At 37.4% G+C, this 20,729-nt stretch overlaps 2 protein-coding genes across 6 annotated transcripts; both read right to left on the reverse strand.

Moving 5' to 3' along the window:
• Positions 1-1,615: 1,615 nt before the first annotated feature.
• Positions 1,616-11,962, reverse strand: LOC147406674 (uncharacterized). Of its 5 annotated transcripts, none has more exons than XM_086434821.1 (10): positions 7,508-11,962; positions 6,283-6,469; positions 6,095-6,170; positions 5,535-5,634; positions 5,215-5,289; positions 3,314-3,404; positions 2,890-3,160; positions 2,741-2,783; positions 2,557-2,660; positions 1,616-2,276 (listed from the first exon to the last, which is right to left on the reverse strand). In XM_086434821.1, the coding sequence occupies exons 1-10, from the start codon at positions 10,620-10,622 to the stop codon at positions 1,815-1,817; spliced, it is 4,524 nt and encodes a 1,507-aa protein (XP_086290947.1). In that variant the 5' UTR covers positions 10,623-11,962; the 3' UTR covers positions 1,616-1,814. The 5 variants fall into 5 exon arrangements, with proteins under 5 accessions (XP_086290947.1, XP_086290944.1, XP_086290946.1 ...); XM_086434818.1 differs by having other exon boundaries at positions 6,023-6,170; XM_086434820.1 differs by having other exon boundaries at positions 6,095-6,173.
• Positions 11,963-15,850: 3,888 nt separating this feature from the next.
• On the reverse strand, positions 15,851-20,176 carry LOC147406675 (protein kinase STUNTED-like). Its single transcript, XM_086434824.1, has 10 exons — positions 19,823-20,176; positions 19,633-19,730; positions 19,288-19,516; positions 18,465-19,178; positions 17,624-17,872; positions 17,348-17,511; positions 17,172-17,251; positions 16,754-16,901; positions 16,531-16,680; positions 15,851-16,440 (listed from the first exon to the last, which is right to left on the reverse strand). The coding sequence occupies exons 1-10, from the start codon at positions 20,052-20,054 to the stop codon at positions 16,198-16,200; spliced, it is 2,307 nt and encodes a 768-aa protein (XP_086290950.1). The 5' UTR covers positions 20,055-20,176; the 3' UTR covers positions 15,851-16,197.
• Positions 20,177-20,729: the final 553 nt, after the last annotated feature.

Raw genomic sequence — 20,729 nt, forward strand, 5'->3', positions numbered from 1 at the left:
GTCAAATTGCTTGTCTGTAGACATTGCCTGACCGGTATGCAGAACAGGAATATTAATCAAACAGATTTCAAACAAGATTCAATCCAAGAATTTATCTATAAAATAATAAGCAGAAAATAAACTTAAAACACCCAATACACCTTCTTATTTAAGGTGGTATTTTCTTAGGACATCAGATGAATTAGAATCAATAAAAGATGGGGATTCAAGTTTTAAGAATGAGAGATCCTTTTGCCTCCACCTAGAAAAAAAAAAAAGAAAAAACTTGCCTCACCCTGTCTGATTCTGGTCTTCTTATAGATAGATAACTTCATAACGAACTTTTTGATTTACATAACAGGAAAAAATAACCCAATAATCGATGGGAACTTCTTTTGTCCGAATCAAAAGGGCTCCAAGATTGTTTAATTTTTTTGCATCAGTGTCCACTGATTTCTAAGCTTCTAGTTATGATCTTAGTGAAATTTGATATATTGCTGCATGAATTGCTGTTCAATAACGGAAAACAACTTGGCTTTGGACAGATGAGGGAAATTGGGAGAGAAAGTTCTGACCTGTGAACCGCATTGTAAATCTCTTATCCTTAGCCTTGATTCACTACCTTTTATCTTGATCATTCTCCTTGAGTTAGAAGTCTTTCATGAGATTAAGAAGAGAGATCACCTGGGTTATCTCTCAATCGTTGAAGTTCCTTTTGAAACTCAAATCCCAAGAAGTGATGCTCCCATTGCGAAGCAGGCATTGCTTTTCTAAGAACATGCATTCAAGGATGGGTATTGGATTAATAATGCCAAATCTCCACGCCATCTATCTTCCCACAACCTCACCCTATCCCCGAGACCTGCTCTAAAACTAATGCCACTTTCAAAATGCTCGACAACCTTTAGAATCCCTTTCTACATGCTACAACTATATGAACCTTTGGCTTCCCCATTATACCAACCGAACCTCTTTTCCTCATATTTAACACGGATGACTCCTCCATAAACTATCCCTCTTCCCCAAACCTCCAAAGTCATTTACTCAAAAGAACCCAATTAATTAACCTTAACCCTCTAATCCCAAAACCATCATTTTTCTTAGAAGTACAAATCCATCTCCAATTCACATTATGATTTTTCTTCTATCCATTCTTATCATTCCACAAGAAATTCTTTGAGTTTTTCAATTTGAATCTCCATCGATTTAGACATAGAAAAAAGGGAGAGAAATTAGATTGGGATGCTTGAAATGGTACTTTTAATCAGTCACCTTACCACCCTTAGATAAATATTTCCCTTTCCACAAACTCAACTTCTTCTTTCTCGTATTGACCATCCCATCCCAAATTCTTGTACTACTATATGAAGCTCCAAGAGAGACCCAAATACATAGAAGGGAGACTACCGCTAGAGCACCCCAAGATGGTAGCTAGTCTAGGAAGATCAAGAACATTACCCAACCCTAAAAGCTTGCTCTTTTGCAAATTAATATTACCCCGAGATAGCCTCAAAACAACTTAAAGGCACCTACAAAATTTGCATTTAATATTTGGAATGGTCCAAGAACACTAGAGTATCATCTGCAAATTGAAGGTGGGATACCAAAGTATTCTTATCCTTAAATAATAAATATATGAACAAAAATTATTTTCAATATCATTGTTATATCATATAAGGTCATGTATACACTTAGCAAAGACATATATATGGTAATAATGTACACACCAACATTACATAGACATGAGAGGCTGTTAATCGCTTTCCTATACTGGAAGGATGGAGATCAGCCCGTCTCATCGGCAAATAGACCCATTACAACAGATTTAATCTTTCCTAAAGTGCAGCTTGCATGCCATGCACTAAGGCTGCTGATAGCCAAGAGGATATGGTCTTGTTCATGATACGAATTGGTTTTATGAGCTCATCAAGATCGTCCGATTGTAAATCAGGGTGGTCGCTGTCACACACGTTTGTTTGTATATCCATTGGATAGTTAGTATCTTGGGTTTCTTCTTCGCTGACATCAAGGCTAATGTAGTCAGACAAACCTTCCTGCAAGAAAATGTCTTCGTTCTTCTGTTCATTGTGCTTTTCAGAGGCAGCTGTTCTTGTCTTATTGACATCAACAATTCCAGAGCCAAAATAACGCCCTTTTGTTATCTTTGCATTCTTTGTCCGTTTCCGTTTCTTGGTCTTACTGCTATTTTTTGGGTGGTGAAGCTTGCACAAGGACCCTTGAGGGCATACTCCAGTAGCTTCAAAGAGTGGGCAAACATAGCTGTGCTTCTTACAACACTGCACAAGCAACAAAAAAGAAAAAGAAAACCCAATCCATGTTACAAAACTGAAACGGCCGGGCATATTAGCTGTCGAAAAGTGACAAAATAATAAAAGAATGCGATACTGAAGATGCCTAGAAGTTTCCAGCACAGAAGATTTTAAGCAAGGTATAGTAGATGAATGAGCATTAAAGCAGATTATAAGGGTATAGTGTAATAGAACACCTTAGGCATAATAACATCATATGAAGTACTCTACCAGCCAAGATTTAGTTTCATATTTGACAGAGTGGTACCTTGTCACCGTCGGCACAATAGCCTCTGAGAAAACCTTCACAAACAGAAGCATTTGGGTTTACATTGACATGCCTATATGGACAATTCTGGTTGGTGCATAATCCTGTAAAAGGAAAAAAATGTATCACAATTTTGTGTTTCTATGATTTGGTTCATCAAATAGCAGAAAACACCAAAACCCACCTTGCAAGAAATAAGAACAGTCTGGCATCCTTTCCGGAATGACCTGCATGATTACATGCAATGGCATAAAATGATAATTGAAAGATGGAATCGATAGCAAGCAATCAATTTGGTGTAAACTATATCAAGGTATGAAATATGGAACAGACCTTATGAGTTAACTTGCAATTAGTATTGGAACATAAACCTTTAAGAAACTTAGTGCAGACTGCGATTTTTGCGGGATCATGAATGTATGGGCATTTTCCACCATCTTTGTTGCATTTCCCAAATCTTGTAAAAAATTGGCAGTATTGTTGTTTTCTAGCCAACCGCAACCTAGCAGTGTGTAAACTCCATCGAATTTTCTCGCTTGCCAAGATGCGAACATGTTTCTTTGGATCTCTAACAAGTTGATTACCATTGCCAATTCGAATATACCTGTTCAACATGAAATGCACAAATGCAGAACTGCATAAGTGTTTTTTTATATATTCTGGAAAATTTTGACAAGCCATCTAGCCATTTTCCCCCACACTACAAGTTAAGAAATTCCCACAGCTCTAAAATAAACAGAAATACAAGCCCACATACTCATCATTGCCGATAAGCAATCTCTTTGGAATCAAATATTTCTTGGCTTCCTTTCCTGACTGGATATCAACAGTGCATGATGATTTCTCATCTATATGCAACACAAACAAGAAGTATGAGGAATTGAGGATGACCCTTTACATGAATAAAATAGATTTATTGACAAAGAAATAGCACAAGAATACATAAGAAACAACCAAATTTTTATATGAAAAGTATAATATTTATTTATATAATAAACAATCCGACGGTTGAGATGACCACTGCGAGTAAAAAGATAACTTGGTTGTTTCTCTACTTCCACACACTGAAAAACAAAGTAAATACAAAACAAATAAAAAATAAATTACAGTGAGTATTCTTATTTTGTCAGCTGAGAGTCCACAGTCTGGTAAATCTTATCTGAAGTCCAAACCAATAAAAGTTCTGCACCCTAAAAGGGACAAGGAGGATGCATACCCTGAAGTACAAAGCTCGGTCAAACTAATAATTGAAGGGAGCCGCTACAAGAATTACAAGGCTCTGACAATAATTTATATAGTAACTAAAACTAGTAAAAAAGAAAATATGGAAAAGAGATATAGAAAGGTGAAATCCATAGAAAATGTGGAAAAGAAAAAGAAAGGTAAAAAAGCACTTTAAGCAAGGCACTCTCAACAGAACCATCAAATATGTACAAAAACAATTAAAACAAAGAGTCAACTTAATCCTAAAAGTTTGATAGTATGGCTGATATCACAAAAACATACTGCTCAAGGTATTTGATGAGGTGGCAGAAGTAGGCGTGTTGAGAGTTTACATTTTCCTAGTTCTATAGTGATTCTTTATTGAATGGTATGGTCTTGAAGAGAATTACCAAAATCTTTCTTTAAAATTTAAAAATATGAAGCAAAAAAGATTATTCCTTAGAGAATGAGCATAATATCTTTTTTTTTTCCCTAAAAGAGTATAGTAGCTGTGTACAGAGATAGATTTGTTGTCAAATAGTGTAGAAATCAAGAGCTTAGTTACTTCATACTTGCAATACTAAAAAAAGAGAAAAGAAAGAGCTTAGAAATGCATCTTTGATCGCATGTCTGACTCAATTGAAAGAGAAAATTTTAGGAGCAACCCTTATAAGATACAAAATAAAGGAACTTCAAAATTGAGATGGTCGATGTACAACAAAGACCACTGATGACATCAATGAGAAGTGCTTTGTTGCAAGTTGAAGGTTCTTAAGGTAGGAAAAAGGCTGAAAATGAAATGGAGTGAAGTAATAACATGGTTTTGAGTCTCAAGTAAGATAGATTGACTAGCCTGAGTAATCTCAACCTCATCTGAGCCCAGGCCACAATCCAAGTCTAAATCCTAATTAACACTGGATTCCCCTTGACTTGGTGTGACTCAGGAAAACTTTCTTGTGACTTGACTAATTTGTGTTCGAACAAGTCTTTCTTTATTCTCCCTCTTCTTTTATTTTTTTCTTCAATTTGTTCTCACCATGACTCAGGTCTAGATCATCCGGATCACCTGAGTTTGATAGCCAAAGTTCAAGTTCTAAAGTCATGATTTTCACTAAACGCATAAGCCAACAGACCTAGTTTATGGGTTGATTTCGACAGTAAATGAAACTATTTACACAAGGAATGTAAGAAGACATGATATAAATCGCGAGTCAAGCAGATTTAATTTTTAGGCAGGCAAGCAGAGTGGTGATGGGGTTCTGATCCCAGGTCTGTGGTATTAGCACTCACAGACTTCACTAACTCATCAAGTTGGCACCTTCTTCTAGCTAAATTTCCACCAGAATTTGGAGTATTTGCAAATATTACCATATAACATTTAAAACACAACCACAAGAAGGATGACAGTTTACAAAGCACAGAGAGTGTTTGGTTAAGACATTTGTATTAAATTACCAGGAATCCTCTGAAGTGTCCGTCTTGATGAATCCATTTTGTACCGTACCGAGCCGATCCGAAATATGCGTTCTCCTGTACATAATTTAGACATTTTAGTCACTGCACTCTGCTTGCTTCCATGAAGAATAAGCATTAGGGCATGGCAAGTCTTGTTCAGTCTCCAAACATGTTGAAAGTGTGAATCAGACACAATGCAATAAACTCAGTCTCTATGATCTCATAGAAGAAACAATTAAAAAACTCAGATAGCGGAACTGCCACACCAGGATTGTCAATTGGCCTACCTGGGCGCAGCTCTATACTATGAGCTAACTTACGGGAAGATTGATTTCTATTCTTAGAACTGGTAACTGCACAAGCAGCACCCTTCAGCTCTCTTTTCTTCTTCTGCACCGCAGCAACTGCTAGTGTAGCTTCCTATAAAAAAAAAAGGAATCATGAATGAAACCATTACTTAACTAAGAAAGAAAAACGTCCAGACAAGGGAAAAACTGTGGGTGCATGTAGGGCTACCAATGGATCGGGTCCGGATCGGATCAAACCCGATTTTGTATACAAAATCTAAATAAACTTAGTATATCTCAACAAATAAGTATATATATAGTTATCTACTTTGTAACATATTATCGAATCGGGATATGGTTTATCCAGATCTGATCCAATAAGATATCGGATCGAAACCTTACTGGATTGGATCCTTATCAGAATAAAAAACAACGATCCAGACCCAAAGTTATCGGATTGGATTTCGGGTCTGATCTGTTCCATTGACAGCCCTAGGCGCATGTGTTATGGACCAACTAACCTCATTAGCTTTCTTTGATCGGCTTTCAATAGATTTTGACCATTTCAGATTAGACCCACCAATACTTAATACCTTAGATTTTCGAAGGGAAAATCCACCGGTTGACCTGATGTAAACTGCATCCCTCTTGCGTGAGAAGAGCAGTTTTCTACTGAAAGTACAAGAAAAATCCCCAAAAGACTGTTTAGCAGACGCAGATAGAATGAAATCTAAAACCAGCACCAAAAACTCAAATAGCATTGATGGACATGAAAATATACCTGATCAGTGAGACAGAACTCTTATTGGAAATTGGTGCCGAATTATAGTATGCCATTCTTTTCCAAGGGAAAAGGTAAGGGAAAACCTTCCGACGTTGCAATGAATTTGTATCTTCATTTTGTGACTGTGTCCCTTGAAGTGTCCATACCAAAGAAAATTTTGAAGGTTTACGTGTCTTCATTGAAACTGCAGAGGTGAAACCAATGTAAGTCTTTACAACTGATGATACTAAAATCAACCATATATATGAGATATTCTTATGCAGTCTTTTTACATGATTTTTCACATTGGTCTGAGGGTTCCACATAAAGATGAATCAAAGGATAGTTTTCGTTTGGGTGATCGTATCACCATAGACATCATTCTCACAAATAATTAGCCCATTCTGAAACTTCAAAAGTTTTGATAAATGGAGTCAAAGTCAAGTGATACGGAGTTAACAGCCCATAACGTGTGAACTTCTAATTTGCTTTGATTGGGTTAGACATTTCATAATTGGCTAATTTTTGGTGAAGATGATGTCCATAAGGAGGAGACCAACTTCATAAAAGATTAACCTTATTCTTAAACGGTTTTTCTTTTACAAGATTTTCAAATGCGTGGATCATGTTTTGCACATAATGTGTTATCTCCTATAGTCCACTTTTACTTGGGATTAGAAGTTCAAGTTTTTTTTTTGGCGTCAATGAGACCATATTCATGACAAATTTACCCTAGAATCACCTCCATGTAGCAACCACAAACCTCTGTATGATACATATATGGGGGATATATTCTTACAACGATTACACGTTTTTTCACATGAGTCTGCTTTTCCCATATAAAGATGAATGGAGCAATGATTTTGTATGGGTGATCTAATCACCATGGAGATCATTCTCACAAATAATTAATCCATTCTGAAACTTCCAACCTTCTGAAAAAAGGAATTAAATCTATAAGTAATATAGAACTAAATTGTGCAACAGGGCCAACCGCAGATTGTTCGGACAAGGCACTGTTAATGACAATATAAAGCAACTAAGAAAATGATGTTTTATGATGGGTGCAACTAAAAATAAAGTTACAGTCAATTGCACACAAAAATATGCCATTATTTATTTTTATAGTCTATCTTTTTTCATAGCAAGGTGCAAGCATATCATTCAATGAAATCAAGCATGGTTCAAGAATATAAATGGAAAAAAACATAAATAAAACAGTCTTAAAAGAACTGATCATTACCACACGAACCTTTGTCAGTCCTTCGCTTACTTAAATATTTGCTGCTTTTCATGTAAGAAACCTTAGGAGCTCTTTGACCTTCTGAATTTGAACCGTCATCAGGGATCGCAACTGCTAGCTTGAAGTGATTTCCTGAAGATGGAGCATTCCGAATGAGCTGATTCTTGTTCCTCTTGTAGTATTGATCTGAGTGTGTGGAAGAAGGTGCTGCCTGAGTATTCTCAGCAACGTTGACAGATGGGTCACGAATTTCAGGACTCCGTGATGCAACCAATTGATTTGATTTACGCTTAACGTACATTATACTCTTTGTTTTGGAGAATTTTGATTTTCCAGTCTCAAAAATATCATGGGCTTCTGATTTCAAGTCCACACCAACCTGATTTTCTGAAGTTCCGGGATGCTTGGCAACATCCTTACTTTCTGTAAGATTGGTAGAATCTGGAGTTGTTTCTGAACCACCTTCAGAAAGCGGACCGGCTAGTGTCAAAGATGTAAGATCACGAGAACCCTTTGTAGTGCAGTTTGGCAACTTAGTGTTGTGGGGTAATGGGGGCGTTTTGGGCCTCTCAATACCCATTCTCAAACGATCGAGGGGGTCAATGTTGTTAACCTTACTTTCAGATCCAGCAATTGGAGCACAATTTCTGACAAGGCTGTTACCTTTGCGAATGTAAGAAGTGGACTGAAGCTTTCCAAACTTTTTCGGCAACTGTCTTCGTGAAGGACCAGTGTTCAAGCTAGCTTCTTCATGGGGAAAAGAAGACGGGTGATCAGTTCGGCACCATGTTCGACGTCTTGCAATGTGAGTTGAAGAAGCTTTTTCTTTTAAAGAACCTGAAGCAAGAGATGCTTGACCAGGTAAAACTCTAGGAATTGGTGGTCCCTGGTGTGTCTTCCCCACAATTAGTTCACCACCCTTTGGTTTAAGAACGGATGCCAGTTGTTCGGTCTCTTGGGATGGCAATGACAGTGTTTTCTCTGGAACTGAATTCTCATTTTGCATTCTTTGATTTGATTTCACATTGACTTCAACGTCTGGAATTGAATCTCTGCCCATAGGTTTCTCAACTGGTCTATTGCTTGTAACTATGGGAACGGATTCTTCAGAATCTATAATGGTGTCTTTATCAGGCACAGATTCCATAACTTCTTCATTGGAGTTGGTAATCAAAAGATTACAACTTTCATCTTCCATGGTTTTATCAGTTGATCTCTCATCCAAAACTGAAGTATGGAGTTCGAAAGTTGAGTTATCCGATTTCTCCTGAATCTGTGAATCCAATGTAAAATCTTCACGATACTCCCCATCAATTCCATGCTCTTCTGCTTCGTTTACCATGCTTTGCCCTTCTCTTCTTCCATTCCCCAATTCTGTAACGTCATCCGTGATAAGTGAATTAGTACCCATATTCGCATGTGTGGAATTTAGTACCTTCTCCTCATTAACACACTCTCTCTCTGGAATCACAACCATATGAGATCCTTCCTCCATACAGTTCTCTAACAGTACAGGAAGCTTTTGTAAAGATCGCAAACTGATATCATCCATGGTCTCAATACCAGAAACCACAGCTTTCTCTCCAGACCTCATTAGTACCTCATCAGAGTTTGAAGGAGCATCTGTAGCATAATTGGAGCCATCTGCATCTATGGGACCCTCATTAATATCAAGTATCTGTGAAGCTGACAAACCCAGATTACAGGAAATGAGCTTCCTTTTCTTCTTAATTTTAGGTGTAAATGTCCCATTAGAACCAACTATAAGACTTGATTGCGATTTATCCACTGCTCTGCTCTCCAGCAATGCAGTATGATCACTCGTGGTCCCAATAACAGAAGCAATAACTTTCTCTTCTGGTTGTGCGAGATCCTTGTTAGAAGTAAAGGTATCATCTGCACGAGGGCTGGAGTTATCAGCATTTACAGGTCCTTTATGAACTGAACTTGACAAAACTGAACAAGGGTTGACAACTCTCTTCTTTTTCTTAATCTTGGGTGTGTCATCAGAACAAACCACAGGGCTCGGAAGTGATTCTACTGCTGGACTGTCAATTGATTTAGTGATACCAAGTTTAGGTTGCAAACCAATATCATTAATTCTAACACCAAAAACTTTAATTTCATTTTTTGACTGTGTTAGACCTCTGTCGGAACTCAAGGCAGCACTCACACCATGGGTGGACCTATCCACATTTACATGTCCAATTATCTTTGACAAACCCAAAGAAGGGGCCATGATGTTCTTCTTCTTCTTAACTTTAGGGGTACTTTTGACATTGGAACCAGCCATGGGTCTTGATAGAGATCCTAATAATACTCTTTTCTCCTCTAACTGTTTTAAACCCTTAAGAGAACTCGAGGCAACATTCACACCATGGTTGGAGTCATCTGCATTCACATGTCCATCACGAGATTCATTTATCGTTGAACTTGACAAACGTGAACGAGGGGCCATGACGGTCTTCCTCTTCTTAACTTTAGGGGTACATATCCCTTCAGAACCAACCACGGGGCTTGAGGGAGGTCCTACTACAGCTCTATTCTCCTCTAACGGTTGTCTTAAACCATTGACAGAACTCGAAGCAGCACCCGCACCATGTGCAGAGCTTTTTTCTCTATTTAAAACTCCTCCCTCATGTACTTTAGTTACCGGAGTAGTAACTTTCTTCTTCTTCTTCTTAATCATCTTAGATACGCGCATCTTATCAGAGCTAACCATTATGCTTGAAGAAGATTCTATTACTGCTTTGTTTTTTAGCGACACATTAATCCCATTTAGAGAAGGCTTTTCAATTCCATCAACTGTAACTTTGTCTTCCAACTGTGTTAAGCCCGTGCTAGAACTTGAGGCAGCATCCGGACCATGTGTGGAGCTCTCTCCATTTATTGGCTCTGCACGGATTTCAGGCACCTTTAAAGTTGATAAACCCGAAACAGGAACCATGACTTCCCTCTTCTTCTTAATATTAGGTGTGTGTATCCTTTCGGAACCCACTCCAGGGCTTGAAGAAGCCATAATTGCCTTGGCTACCAAAGCATTAGATTTAAAAGAAACATCGAGTTCTACAGGGTTCCCCACTTTAAGTTCTTCTGGTCCGTGATCTAAGAACATGAGGGGTCCTCTAACTCTTGAAGAACCGAATTTGGGTCATCAAGATTCTCATCTTTCCATTTCCTAGGAGTAGTTTTTCCCAATTGAACCCTGAGAAGTGCACTCGTTCTTTTCTTTGGAGTGTGGATAAACTCATCGGATCCCTCATTGTCGCTTACCATACTCTTAAATTTTCCATATTTCGATTGATGATGAAAGTGTTTCCCGTTATATTTCGGTTGATGATTAAGGTGTTTCCCAGTAATAACTTGACGTCCATCTTCACTAACCCAAAAATCAGAACCCATTTCCTCCTTTACCATCCCTATTGTAGAATGGTTTGAAACAGATGGTTCATTAGGACCAAAAGAACCCACTTCTCTCGGAGATGGTCTTGGCCTCCGATCTCCATTTACGGGTTCTTCTCCATCGACCCATGACGATTGCTGCCCTTTATTGGACCCAGACCCGAAAACATATCGAGTAGCAGAAGGGGCCGATTTGAAGGCCAATTTACCAGACGATAATGAATTGGGATCATTGAAAACACGACGACTAAGATAATTTCTATCACCATTACTACTACCTCTATGATCTCTCCGATCCCATAACAACTCTTCTTTCTTATTCAGATCAAAACCATCTCTAGAAAACTCTCGAAATGACGAACCCTCTCGATCCTCTCCAAATCTTTTCCAATCAACTAAATTACCTTTCGGTGCCTCTCGAAAAGGAGACATTGGATGATTAAACGGAAGATCACGATCACGATCACGACGATCTTCATCATCCCATTCAATTGGGAACGGTCTCACTCGCCTATTATTATCCGGAACCCTAGGTGGATCCCAGACATCTATACGAATTGGGCGATTATTGGTTGGAACCCTAGGTGGATCCCAGACATCTGGATGATCCTCTACGTAAGAATTTCTTCTGAAATTCGATTGGTGGTGAATATGAGGATGATCTTCCGGTTGGTGGTGATGGTAACGATCGGAAACCCTAGAAACCCTAGAAGGGTTTTCGAGGTCAAAACCGTGATTTCTAGGGTTTTCTTCGATTGGATATGGGAATTGATGAGTGTGGTGATGTGGTGGTGGTGGTAGTGGTGGTGGTGGTGGGAGGTGGTGTTGGTGGAAGAAATTTCGATCTTCAAGAAACCTAAGTGGGGGATGTGGTGGTGGAGGTGGAGGAGGAGCCATGGATGCGTACCTGGTATCGCTGTGGAGGTGATGGTGGCGCTCATGATGATGGTGATTGAACTGTGGTGGTCTTGGCTCCATTGGAGATCTCTGCAAAACCTTTCGATTTCTTTCTGAGTTTTTTTTTTCTCTGTGTTCTTCTAATATCTGATCTTGTAGGCTCCAAGTACTGGCTATCCATATTCCATAAGGAAAGGAAGTGTTTGGAAACGCTTCCCGTGTTTAGAGGCTAGAAGCGCTTTTAGCCCCTCAATCCTTTTTTTTTTTTTTTTTATAAGAAGGGCATCTAGGCTTAAGCTTGTACGCACGCACCAACTAATCCCTCCTCTCCAAACAAGACTTGTAAAATAGGGTTTTTAATCCTACGATCCGTGACTACTGATATTAACAGTTGGTGGGAATCAAACTTGAGACCACAAGGGGAGCACACCCCTTGACCCTGAAGTGCTACCTCCTCCCCCTATTGGCTCAATGTTTTTAATAATGGTTGTTGAACTCACCTTGTGGCGTTCGAAAACATATGATCCGATCACATAAGGATGTAGAGGACAAAATTTTAAGAACTTCGAGAAAATAATAAAATAATCAAAGAATATTATTATTCATCATTGAATTTTAATTTTAAATTTAAGAGTTTGTCTTGTTCATTTATGATACTTTGGATGAAGTTTAAAATAATTTTTTTTTCCTTTATTTAAATTTGAGTTTTTTCATGAAATTTAGAAGCCAACCGAGTTGGATTGCCAATGCAGTAATACATGAGAGCCCAACAATCTAAGTTAGTAAGAAAAATATTTTTGTTTCAAATTATGGTTTGATAATAATAACTTGATTTTTGATTTCCCGCCAATGTAAAATTTGAAAATAGACAAATCGAGAAGTTATCTGAACTAACTCCCCACGTACAACGCTTATAAGAATGTGACAGAAGTTAAATTTACAAATTTTTGGGAACAAGAATCCCTTGTACTCAATTAATGTCTAAAATGCCATGTTAATTTTGCTATTTATTATCTAAAAAATAATAAATTTTCAAAAATTAACCAACCATATTAAAAACATTGGATTGTCCAACATTTTTCTAAAATCATTGGACAATCCAATGATTTATGCTCTAACACCTTGGATGAAGCACAAAAACAATTTTTTTTCCTTTTTTTACAAAAAAATATTATTTTCTGAGTATGAGTTTTTCCATTAAATTAGAAACCCGTTAAGTTGGATTGCCAACGTGGTAAGTAAAAAAAGTGTTTTTCTTTCAAATTATGGTTTGATAACGGTTTGATTTTTTGCTTCCCGCCAATGTAGAAGTTGAAGATAAACCCAACGAGAAGTTATCTGAACTAACTCCCCACGTACAACGTTCATATAAGAATGTGACAAAACTTAAATTTATAATTTTTTTTGGAACAAGAATCTCTTGTACTTATGTCTAAAATGCCATGTTAATTTTGTTATTTATTATCTAAAAAATATTAAAATTTCAAAAATTAACAAACCTTATTAAAAACATTGGATTGTATGACATTTTTCTAAAATCATTGGACAATCCAATGATTTATGTAAAATTTATGAAGATGTGAAGTTAAAACGCTGAACAATCCAACAATTTCATAGAACGTTTGATTGTTCTTGTTTTATATTATTTTTAGTAAATTTTAAAAAATTGGTATCAATTTTGATAATAAACAATAAAATCAACATTATTTCGTAAAATTCCCTTATTAAAATATTGAAAGAAAATGCACCAAGGACATCATATACTTGACCTTATTTACTTGTTGGATTACAGACTTGTATAGATAACAAGCTGAATGGTAGGCCCAACAAGGGATTTCTTTCTTGACAAGTAAGGTCTTGTATGGGGAATTCATTCATTTTCCTTGACTAACTCGCTCCGTAGACTCTACCTACCTGACTAGCGCGTTTCGCTATCGCTCCACTTGTTCTCTTAGTAGCGATGTGGGAATTCTTGTTTACAATTTGATCACAATAGGTGACAACAAAGAAATAAATTGGTTCATGACTTCTTCTGAAATCTCTCCACTCGCTCCGTTCATGTATCTAACTAATGCACTCTAGTTATTTTTTTCCCAAAAAAAAAAATGAGATCAATTACCTATGAATGCAAAAAAATGAACCAGGTCTATGGTGTCATCACCCATGAACTTCATTAACTAAACTAGTTGGCACCTTCCATATTGTAACCGTCATTATTTTAGAAATAATTCAAAGAGAAGAACCTATATAAAAGCACTTCAACTATAAAGACCTCGACTTTTAAGTGCGGTTAGAATCTTTTACACATTTGGACGAAGGAATGGATTTGTCCATACCATTGGTTGAGTTTGTGTTGTATCAATGGAGAACTATGAAAATACTCCATCCTCATCAGATCGTGTTACAAAATCTTGTTTGATTTCTTCAAGCAGGGCAAAAAAAGAAAATTCATGGTTAGGTCGAGTGAATAAATGGATAGAGCCCTACGACTCCATTTATATGGGAATTTTTTTATAATAATAATGAGTTTTTGTGCTTAAATCGAAAGATTACCTGATCTAATTAGACGTTAAAAAAATTAGTACCTGGTGCTTCCTTTTACATGGATCTTTATTAAGTTCAATTGACTCTCGATAACTTTGTTTGACTTCTCGCGTATAGTCATTCATGGCTCAATAAGATTCACCTCTCCAACGGAATAGTCAAAATGTAATGTATTTTCCCCAAGTGATACATTCTTTTATTTTCATAAATTACTATAAAGGTCTAACTATTAGAATTGGAAAACCTTTCCTTCATTGAAATCATATTCTCATTCTCAAAATTTCTATTTGAAAAAAAAAAGACATTATATTTTAAATTTGTTTCAAAATCACTGCTTTTGGGCTGGTCAAACCTGACCTTGGGTCAGGTTTGGGCATAGTTAGCTTGGCTTTGACCTAGGGTTTGTGAAATTGAAAAAAAATTACAAATCGGGTTGAGTTCGGGCATAGGTATTGACCAACCTAATTTGCCATAACCAAAACTTAATATAATTATAATTTAAAAATATTTTTTATATCTTAATTTCTTTCACACTCACAATTCATATTTCAATATGTATACTTTTATTTATCTATATATCAAAACTAATGTGATTATTTTCATTAAATAAATAATTACTTTGTTATTAATGTTTTAATTTAAGTTTAATTTCATATTGTCGTATACTGATGATATTACCATTTTAAATGTTTTTCTTTTGTTGGAAATTGTGATTAACAATAAATAAAAATGATTATTTTAGTTAATCTTCTCATTCTTCTCTCTTCTTTAAATTTGTTTATAATTTTATTGTATATAAAATTTTGAAATACAATTTTAAGACAAATAATTGTAAGTTTTAAGTTCTTTTACATGACACTTATCTTTATGTAAACCCTTATCAATACTAAATTACCTAGGATTAATTAAGAATAAATTATCCTGAACAACCCGACCAGGGTTGGATTCGGGTTGAGCATTTCATGCCTAAGGTCAGGTTGGGCACAGGCGTGAGTTGATCCCTAACCCAACCCAACCCAACCCACCCGAGTTGCAGCCCTAGCTTTCACTAAAATTACAACTCTTTCAAATAATTTAGTTCTGTTTTTACCCAACTGAATCTGGTTGGACCAAAAGTTTGGTGAAACTTAAACCACAGGAGTCACTATTGTGACTTCTGCTCAAATTGGTATTTTTGAAAGTAAATTGTGTGGTGTGGGAGAGTTGACTTGAAGTGATAAAGTTTAAGCAAAGAAGGTATCCAGATAAAACATTACTGATGAGAGGGGAAAATCATTCAAAAAAGAATATTGGAGGACAAAGCACAATGGCACCCACTTCACAACAACAATGGCCGATTGAGAGTTGAAGGCTGAAGACTATCAATGTTGACTTCATCTCGACCTCGAACCCACTTTACCACTTTCCCAAGAACGTAACTGTTTCGACTGGTTAACCAAGAAATATTGTAATCAAAGTATCAAACTATAATGAAACCACAAGCTAGACAATAAGAAACTATGAGTCAAACAATCTTTGGATGCAATATATCAAGCAATGCTTTGTGTTCAACATAACAGAAACTCAAACACTGCAACTCAACCCTTTTTGGTTGAGAAGACAAAGAGTACCAACAAAGGTTTTCTAAAATCAGCCCAAATAAATAAAGATAGGAACCAGACATTACGAAGGTAAGGAGGAGGGCACCCTTTCTGTTAACAACCTCTCATCCTAGACCAACTTGTTAAGTAAACCAAACCCCAAAAAGAAAAAAAAAACAAAAACAAAAAAATCAGAAAGAATCTACATAAAGAAATCGTGCAAATGGGGAGCAATGTTTAGTTTCACTTCGCTCGAAATATGGTTGCTTAGTCGAAACTCGATGACCGGCTCCATCTCCCCCGCAAATATTCCTCCAAAGAAACACTCTGTTCAACACTACTGAAAGAGAGGGAATCGTCCTCCACATCGAGTAATGCAAGGTTAAGATGTGATTGGATGTTAGTCTGTGGAATTGCATCATCGTCGAGCCCGTCAAACTCCTCTAAAGTACTAACTTGTAGTCTAGACCATTTGGTTACCTCGGCATCACCTTGGAGGAGCTTCAAGACCTATGGTTCAATAGGAACAGAAATGAATTAAGGTGTCTACGATTCTACGAACAAAGCTATAGTTGAAACTTGGAATGAGGGATGACTTACAAGGTTGATTCGAGGCCGAGATCTAGGTGAGTGTCTAATACAAAGGGTAGCAGCTAAAACCATTCTCTCCATCTGATCGTAGTCGTAATCTTCACCCAAACTTGGATCCAACAATTTTAAAAACTTCCCTCCATTTAGAATTGGCTTTGCCTGACCACAATCATTACCATTTAACGTCGAGATATAGACTTGATTTCCAAGAAAATGTTGGATAAAAACTTACCCACATGACTAGGCTTTCTTGGCCCTTTGGATACTCATTGTTGATGGGTTTACGCCCCGAAAGAAGCTCAAGGAGTACGACACCGAATGCATAGACATCAATCTTGTCGTTTACCTTACCGTGCATGAAATATTCAGGAGCCAAATATCTGCCAAGAGAAGAAATGTTACCAACTTAACTCTTGATAAGTAAAACTATATAGAAGAATAATGCTGAAGTGACCTCAGGCTGGAACCTCATAACACACTTCTTGACCTGAAAGTGTATGGAAAACATAGATGCTTTTCATTGAGATACGAGTGAAAAAGTATCTATGGTTCCTATCCACTTTCACGTCAAGAAGTGCGATATGAGGTTCCAGCTTGAGGTCACTCCAGCATGACTCTATATAGAATCTAAAGAAGAATCATCTACAAACCCAAAAGTTCCTGCAACATCGGCGCCTGTTATATCAGATGCAGAGGTCGAAGCCCACTTAGCAAGACCGAAATCTGAAAGCTGAATACACCAACATGAATTGTATGGAAATTGAGAGATAATTCACATTTATAGTTAATTCAACATCGAAGAAAAAAGACAAAAAAAAAAATGTACCTGTGGCTCAAAGTCGTGAGCGAGAAGGATATTGGATGATTTCACATCTCTATGGATTACGGGTTCAGCACTACCGCTGTGTAGATAATCTAGTGCCTCGGCTACACCCAAAGCCACCTTATATCTATCTCCCCAAGCAAATGCAAGCTTGTCTTTCTTATTACCTGATTTAGCAAATATATCCAAAGATCGAGACTGTAAATATTACAGAAATTGATTGGATTCAATATCTAAACCTAAAGTATCTAAACAAAGAAAGTTTTCTTAGTTATGTACCATGAAGGTTCTCTTCTAGGCTTCCCCTTGATAAGAAGTCGTAAACCAAGAGAAGATTATTGTCCTCGAAGCAGAATCCAAAGAGTGAGATGATGTTCTTGTGATTTAAAGTAGTGATGATCTCAATCTCTAAAATGAACTCCTTCACAGCATCTTCGGATGGTTTTAAGATCTTCACCGCCAATTCTTTACCGTCCGGTAGACACCCTTTGTAAACCTGACTACTCCCTCCCTTCCCAATCAATTTCTCTGAAATTACATAGATGCATTGTTAAAACAAACCAACATTTAGCGAATTTGAACTCAAAAATGTTTCAGTGTATATTTCCTCCATTCTCGGGTGTGTCATACCCCAAGTTAAGCCCCGTGACCCTCTTTTATTCATAGTTCTCCTCTACTCCAATAGATCGGTCGTTTGGAGTAGTTGGTAGGTTAGGTTCGTATAGGTCACGGGTTCAATTCTTTCCACCCTTATGGGTGAGGGGGGAGTGTTGAGTGCATATTTTACTTCACTCTCGGGTGTGTCACACCCCAGTTAAGCCCCATGACCATCTTATACTCATAGTTCTCCCTCTCTCCAACAGATTGGTCTTTTGGAGTAGTTGGTTGGTTGACATGGTATCAGAGCACTAGGTTCGTATAGGCCACGGGTTTGATTCTTTCCGCCTTATGGGTGAGGGGTAGTGTTGAGTGTATAATTTCCTCCACTCTCGGGTATGTTATACCCAAGTTAAGCCCCGTGACCCTCTTATATTCATAGTTCTCCCCCTTTCTAACATATTGGTCTTTCGGAGTAGTTGGTTGGTTAACAAAAAACAGATTCTTTGGGAAGAAAACAAACCGGGTATGAAGTTAGATGTTGCTGAAAGAAGGTCTTGGTACCCGAACAATCTGCAAGTAGAAGAGTATTTCTCATGAAGAGACTCCAATTCTTTGGGAAGGCTCTTTGATTCATGATCAGCGAAGGAGGGTGATGAAGAAGACGGATCGGTCCCCAATAGAACAATCGCACCGTTCTCTCCATCCATATTGGATGAACCAGAACCACCATCTTTATTTAAATCACAAGTAGTCCGCTCGAGTTCAGGATAGACTGTAGCTGAACAATAGAGGCTTGGTAGACGCATTGCCCATTGAACTACGGAAACCTCTCTCACTGAGGATGATCTGGCCGAGGCTCGTCGATTGGGTAAGATTGCCCGACGAAGGAGGGGCCAACCTGGTCTCAACTCGGGAATTTCTCGGATCAAAAGGGAGACTGAACTCGAGGCTGCCTCTAGATTCTGTATTACGGGTACTAAAGCCAACGAATTGTCTTCGACACCATCATTAGGTGACAGTTTCGCCAATTGGTTGCAATGGGTATCTGATGAAACTGAAATTAATTCACAAATTGAACAATTCTGTTTTGTGGGAATCTGAGAACAACTCGAAGTGGCTTTCAGTAAGTTTGCATCCAAACACCGATGATTTTCTCGATTAAAAGCTTTAGAATTCTTAATCAAACTCCAATGAATCACACTTAGTAATTTTTTGTGGGAATTGTCTTGAGATCCTGCCACCATTGAAAGAAAAAAAAAATCCCGTAAATTGAGCAATTTATCAAAAAAACAAACAATCAACCAAACTAATGGAAAATTTGAGAAAGATGAAACAAAACTAACCAATCGCTTCTCTCTGAAACACTACTTTGCCATTATTAACTGCGAGAACCGAACAATCTTTCGAGAGTTTCTTCGAACAGTACTTAGCAATCGAAGTCGAAGAAAACCCAATTCTACGTTGATTCTTGGTAGTTCCAACAATAATCTTAGAAGCAGAATAGAATTTCGCCTCTCGAACCAGAACTTTTCGGATTGACGACCCACGACAGATCTTAAGCTTAAGATCAACCTTCAAATTTCAAAATTTTCAACTCTTCAATCAATAAAAAAAAAAAATCCAAACATAAAAAATAACAAATATAGAAAAAAGAGATGCAATTTAACACAAAATCGACTAAATTGAACCTGTTTTAAGTTGCAGAAACCTTCATAAACAGCAAGAACAGAATCAAAAGCTTTCACTAGAGACAATAGTGAAGATTGACCATCACGATCAAGAACTTCTGTGGAAAAAAAAAACCAAATCCCTCAACAAAAAAATTATTATAAAAAAAAAAAAAAAAAACCCCATTTGAGAGAAAATTTTAATTTTTACCAGAATCGCTGAGGACATGAAGAGCGATAACTCGATCTCCAGATTGAGCAACTTTAACCAGAGCCCATGTTAGTAACTCTCTGCTTTGTGAATCCAACTTCAGTCCGACGACAACCGTCCGACTAACTCCATCACCAACACCAAAGCCCATTTCTTCTGAACCAGTTCTGATCATCTTCTTCATCTCGCTTTCGTTCTCAAGCGTCTGATCTTCTCGATTTAGTTCCATCATCTAAACGTCCACATTGCTCCTCCATCATTTCTCATCTTATCTTCTTCATTAATATTGAGAGAATGCACCGTTACGAGACTAACGGAGTTACCTAACCGCCGTTACTTTGCTTTTTCTTGTTGGCTCATCAAACAGACATGATGATATATAATAGTTCAAGGCCTACTGTAATATGATGTTACGGGTCTGATTATTTTTTTAATCTCAACCGTTGAACAATTGGGCCCACTAAATTATACCACAAATTAACCTGATCGAATGGGTTAAAATAGAGGATTATGGTCTCAAGATCATTATTTTTGGGTCAAAGGTTTCTTATAAGTGGGACCCACCTTTTAGGCAGTCCAAGTGAACGAGTGTTTCAAATACTGTTACAATTAGGAAAAAAAGAATTTTTTTTTCCTGGAGCTGCAGAACAGGAATGTTTACTGCAGTGGAACCTTCTGTACCACGCGGTTCAGTGTCAATGGGATCCAAGAAACTGAGTGAGTGTGTTTTGCGCTGTTAAAATGTACGAATAGGGATTTTTCTGAAGATACAATACAGAAATCTTTACTGCAGTGTAGCTTCTTAACTATTCTTCTGCCACGTGGTTGAATGATATTGGGCTGAGAGCAAAACTTTGTGTGTCCTTCAAAAACTATAGAATATAATTGGAAGTGGATCCTTTGTAAT

Source organism: Akebia trifoliata, chromosome 3, assembly GCF_017979445.1.
Source record: "Akebia trifoliata isolate Shusen 1 chromosome 3, ASM1797944v1, whole genome shotgun sequence".
NCBI lineage: Eukaryota > Viridiplantae > Streptophyta > Magnoliopsida > Ranunculales > Lardizabalaceae > Akebia > Akebia trifoliata.

Coding starts and splice junctions, on each gene's coding strand:
- LOC147406674 (XM_086434817.1), bottom strand. CDS start 10,622: ATGTTCTTAGATCACGGACCAGAAGAACTTAAAGTGGGGAACCCTGTA. Junction 5,635..6,022: donor GATCAAAGAAAGCTAATGAG/GTTAGTTGGTCC, acceptor TTTTTTTTATAG/GAAGCTACACTAGCAGTTGC. Junction 3,405..5,214: donor GACACTTCAGAGGATTCCTG/GTAATTTAATAC, acceptor TGTTGCATATAG/ATGAGAAATCATCATGCACT.
- LOC147406675 (XM_086434824.1), bottom strand. CDS start 20,054: ATGATGGAACTAAATCGAGAAGATCAGACGCTTGAGAACGAAAGCGAG. Junction 19,731..19,822: donor TCATGTCCTCAGCGATTCTG/GTAAAAATTAAA, acceptor TTTTTTCCACAG/AAGTTCTTGATCGTGATGGT. Junction 16,441..16,530: donor CTCGGCCTCGAATCAACCTT/GTAAGTCATCCC, acceptor ATTGAACCATAG/GTCTTGAAGCTCCTCCAAGG.